This window comes from Papaver somniferum, chromosome 3, assembly GCF_003573695.1.
Source record: "Papaver somniferum cultivar HN1 chromosome 3, ASM357369v1, whole genome shotgun sequence".
In the NCBI taxonomy this organism is placed as follows: domain Eukaryota; kingdom Viridiplantae; phylum Streptophyta; class Magnoliopsida; order Ranunculales; family Papaveraceae; genus Papaver; species Papaver somniferum.
The window spans coordinates 16,327,812-16,332,110 of record NC_039360.1 but is presented as its reverse complement, the minus strand read 5'-3'; the positions used below and the strand labels follow the sequence as shown (position 1 = coordinate 16,332,110).

The window sequence follows — 4,299 nt, the reverse complement described above, 5'->3', positions numbered from 1 at the left end:
TCAGACCCTTTCTTATCACGAATATCTAGAGTAAATTCTTGGAACAACAATACCCATCTAATCAGCCAAGGTTTTGAGTCCTTCTTTGAAATGAGATATTTGAGTGCGGCATGATCAGAATAAACTATGACCTTAGACCCTAGGAGATATGATCTAAATTTCTCCAAAGCAAAAACGATGGCTAACATTTCTTTCTCAGTGGTTGTATAGTTCAACTGGGCATCATTTAAGGTCTTACTATCATAATAGAATCACACTAGGTGCTTTATCACGTCGTTGGCCAAGGACAGCGCCGACCGCATAATCGGACACATCACACATGAGTTCAAATGGGAGGTTGCAATTGGGTGGTTGAATGATAGGGGCAGAAGTCAACAATGATTTTAGCTTCTCAAAAGCTACAACACATGCTACATCAAATACAAAGGTAGTATCTTTAGCAAGTAGGTTCGATAGAGGTAAGGCAATCTTGCTAAAGTCTTTGATGAAACGATGATAAAATCCAGCATAGCTAAGAAAATATCTAACATCAGTTACATTCTTAGGTGGTCTTAATTTTGAAATCAGTTCAACCTTGGCTTTATCAACTTCTATTCCCTAAGAAGACACCACATGTCCTAACACTATTCCAGATTTAACCATAAAATGACACTTTTCCCAATTAAGGACTAAGTTCTTTTCTTTACAACGTTCTAGAACTAGTGTAAGGTGGTGTAAGCATTCATCGAAAGAGGATCCAAAAACCGAAAAATCGTCCATAAAGACCTCGAGAAATCGCTCAACCATGTCCAAAAAGATACTTAGCATGCAACGTTGGAATGTTGCGGGTGCATTACACAACCCAAAATGCATACGCCTGTAAGGAAAAGTACCAAAGGGACATGTGAAGGTTGTTTTCTCTTGGTCCTCCGGTGCTATAAGGATTTGGTTATAACCAGAGTATCCATCTAGGAAACAATAATGGATGTGGCCAGCTAATCTTTCTAACATCTGGTCGATGAATGGTAGAGGAAAGTGATCTTTCCTAGAGGCTGAGTTCAGCTTACGATAGTCTATACAAACTCTCCACCCGGTAGTAACACGAGTAGGGATCAATTCATTGTTCTCATTCGCAACTACTGTAATCCCAGTCTTCTTTGGGACAACCTGGATAGGACTGACCCATTTACTATCAGATATGGGGTATATGATACCCGCATCAAACAACTTGAGCACCTCAGTGCGGACAACTTCTTTCATATTAGGTATCAAACATCTATGCATTTATGTTGAGGTTTTGGCACCTTCTTCTAGGTAGATGTGGTGCATACAATCAGCAGGAAATAATTCCTTTTAAATCTGCTATAGTATACCCTATTGCAGTCTTGTATTCCCGAAGAACACTAACTAGTCTACTTTCCTGATTGGGCTCTAAGTCAGAGGCAATTATGACAGGAAGAGTATTTTCATTACCAAGAAATACATATTTCGGTGTATTTGGTAGCGGTTTTAATTCAAGGGTGGGTGCCTTAACTGATGATGGGAGGGGTTTATCTATGGTCGGCGGAAGGGGTTCTGGTTTACGCTGCCATTTTCCATAATCCATTACTGGGGCAGAATCTAACAACGCATTAACTTCTTCAAAATGACTATCCTCATCATAGTAGGCTCCAAAGTGGGCCAAGCACGCCTCTAAAGGATCACTAACACTATTTATGGTAAAGGTATTCTCAACCAGAGAATCAATCATGCATATAGACTCATAGTGTTCAGGGTCCGGTGGGGCTTGCAATGCCTTAAAAACGTTCACCGAGATTTTCTGATTCCCAAAGGAAAATTCTACTAGGCCAGTTTGACAATGTATGACTGCATTTGCAGTGGCTAGAAACGGACGACCTATGATGATTGGGATATGGATATCTTGACTAGAGACAGGTTGAGTGTCTAAAATCACAAAGTCAACTGGATAGATAAAGTTTTCTACCTGAACAAAAACGTCTTCAATAATTCCACGTGGGATTTTGACTGACCTATCGGCTAACTGTAGTGTTATCCTAGTTGGTTTCATCTCCCCTAGTCCAAGTTTTTCATATAACGAGAATGGTAAAAGATTCACACTAGCCCCAAGATCTAATAGACAATTGTCTATTGTTTGTTTACCTATGACACATGTGACAGTAGGACAACCAGGATTTTTAAATTTGATTGGGTACTTTTGTGAGATTATGGAACTAACTTGTTGAGTCAAAAATGCCTTTTTATGGACACTCGCGTCTCTCTTGACAGTGCACATCTCTTTTAGGAACTTAGCCATAGCTGGTACATGTTTAATTGCATCTAACAAGGGCAGGTTGACCTTAACTTGCTTAAAGATGTCTAGGATTTCATCATACGTACTAGGCTTTTTCTTAGCAAGTCTCTGAGGAAATGGTGCGGGTGGTACGTACACTCTATCAGGGGTAGCTTCCTCACTTGGACTCTTGGCACTCTTAGGATCATTAGGGTCTTTAGACGAAGTTTGGTCAACCTCAGTCTCTTTTTCAGTTAGACTATTGTCCTTAGGTGATTATACCGAGTTCTCTAGAGTTTTACCACTCCTAAGGGTGATAACTGCTTTGACATGTTCATTGTGGTTAGAACTACCCGACCCATTAACTTGGTTAACTCCTTTCGGATTTGGAGTCGTTTGGCTAGGAAATCTCCCGTTTTCCCTATCATTTAACCTATTTGACAGTTGACTTATCTGAGTCTCTATGTTGGATATAGCTCGGTCAATGTTTTTTTGGTTACGTTGAACTTCATCGAACCTTTGTCCTAAAAGTTTAAAATTTTGGGTAGTCTCGGAATTGTTTCAGGCACTACCTTCAATAAAGAGTCTTAGAGTTTCCTCTAGAGATAACACATTTTGTTCAACTGGGCTCGGTTCTTGGAATTGATTTTGGTTCCTATGAACACCTGGTGGTGGGTTGCTAGATGGGCCACCTTGTTGGGAACCTTTAGACCACGAAAAATTAGGGTTATATCTCCAACCAGGGTTATATGTATTAGAATAGGGATCAAACTTGGGTCTACCCTCAAATTTAGAATTCATACAACCATGTAGGACACTAACCTGGTCACGAGTAGTTTCACTAGGGTAAAACAAGGGGCACTGAGGTCCAGTATGACTTTGGTCACCACAAATGGTACATGGATAGGTTCTGGGCTCACTGTTACAGCTCATGGTTTCGGTAGACCTTTGGTTCATCTATAAGGCCTCTAGACGCCTAAGGATATCTGACCCATTATCGACTCTATTAACCCTATGGATAGAGTCCCTAGATATTTCGGGCTCCCTCATTGAAGCCCATTGACGAGTCTTTTCATCTAACTCGATAAACTCGTCAAAACAGTCATCCGGGTCTTGTTGGGTAAATTCTCCACTACTCACTATCAAGGCCCTCATATAAGATTTGGGCCATGTGGGCTTTATCAACGCCATGGTGCGGGCATTGGTATAACAATTCATTAAACCTTCCTATGTAATCATATAGGCTCTCACCTATTTTCTGCTTAAAGGTTTGGATAGACTGCCTAACAGCAACAGTCTTGTGATGTGGGTAGAACTTCTTAACAAATACCTCTATAAGGCCATCCCAGGTGGTGATTTTTTTTAGAGGGAATCAAATGGTACCACTCATTGGCTCTCTCTTCTAGGGAAAAAGGAAACAAACGCAACCTAAGCACATCCTTAGGTACATTAGGGTAACTCATTGTGTCACAGATCATTTCAAAGTCCCTTACGTGGGTATACGGGTTTTCATTCTCCATTCCCCTAAATTTACGAAGCATGCAAAATGTCCCAGGTTTAATATCAAACTTAACTGTAGTGGAAGGTAAAACAACCCCAGGTTCACGTATCACTCTAGATGGGTTCAAATGGTCCCAAAGAGTTTTAACTGGGACCTCAGCATCTTTTTCATCATTTTCATTAACCATTTCGGCAAAAATAGAAGTATTACCTAGATTTGTGTAACGGGTCGGCCTCAAATTAAAAAGGTCGTTTTTCTCAAGTCTATCTCCTACCTGTTTCCAACTTCGCATACACAAGCAAGAATACTAGTGAAGCAAGAAAATCGTGCACATGCAAATGCAAGGTTTACTAAATTAGATAAGCTTGGGATACCTCAGCAAAATATACCTAAAGCTACGAGGCTGAGGCTTGTGGAATTTCGGCTGGTAACTCCCAAATGGCCCAAGGCACGGGTTCAGCGTACTTTTCCACAGGTTTCCTAAATTCGGTAATCTGACGATGCAATTGGTATGTGCAACGTGTATTTT

General features: G+C 40.6%; 1 protein-coding gene across 1 annotated transcript; it reads right to left on the bottom strand.

Annotated features, from left to right (window-relative positions):
• Positions 1–1,312: 1,312 nt before the first annotated feature.
• On the bottom strand, positions 1,313–3,202 carry LOC113359051. The gene is made up of 2 exons (XM_026602747.1): positions 2,842–3,202; positions 1,313–2,514 (listed from the first exon to the last, which is right to left on the bottom strand). The coding sequence occupies exons 1-2, from the start codon at positions 3,200–3,202 to the stop codon at positions 1,313–1,315; spliced, it is 1,563 nt and encodes a 520-aa protein (XP_026458532.1).
• Between the last annotated feature and the right edge of the window lie 1,097 nt (positions 3,203–4,299).

Excerpts from the sequence above, each read along its gene's own strand:
- LOC113359051 (XM_026602747.1), bottom strand. The coding sequence starts at position 3,202 with ATGAGCTGTAACAGTGAGCCCAGAACCTATCCATGTACCATTTGTGGT. Across the intron at positions 2,515-2,841 it reads TCTAAGACTCTTTATTGAAG|AGACTGAGGTTGACCAAACT; the intron begins GTAGTGCCTGAA and ends TAACTGAAAAAG.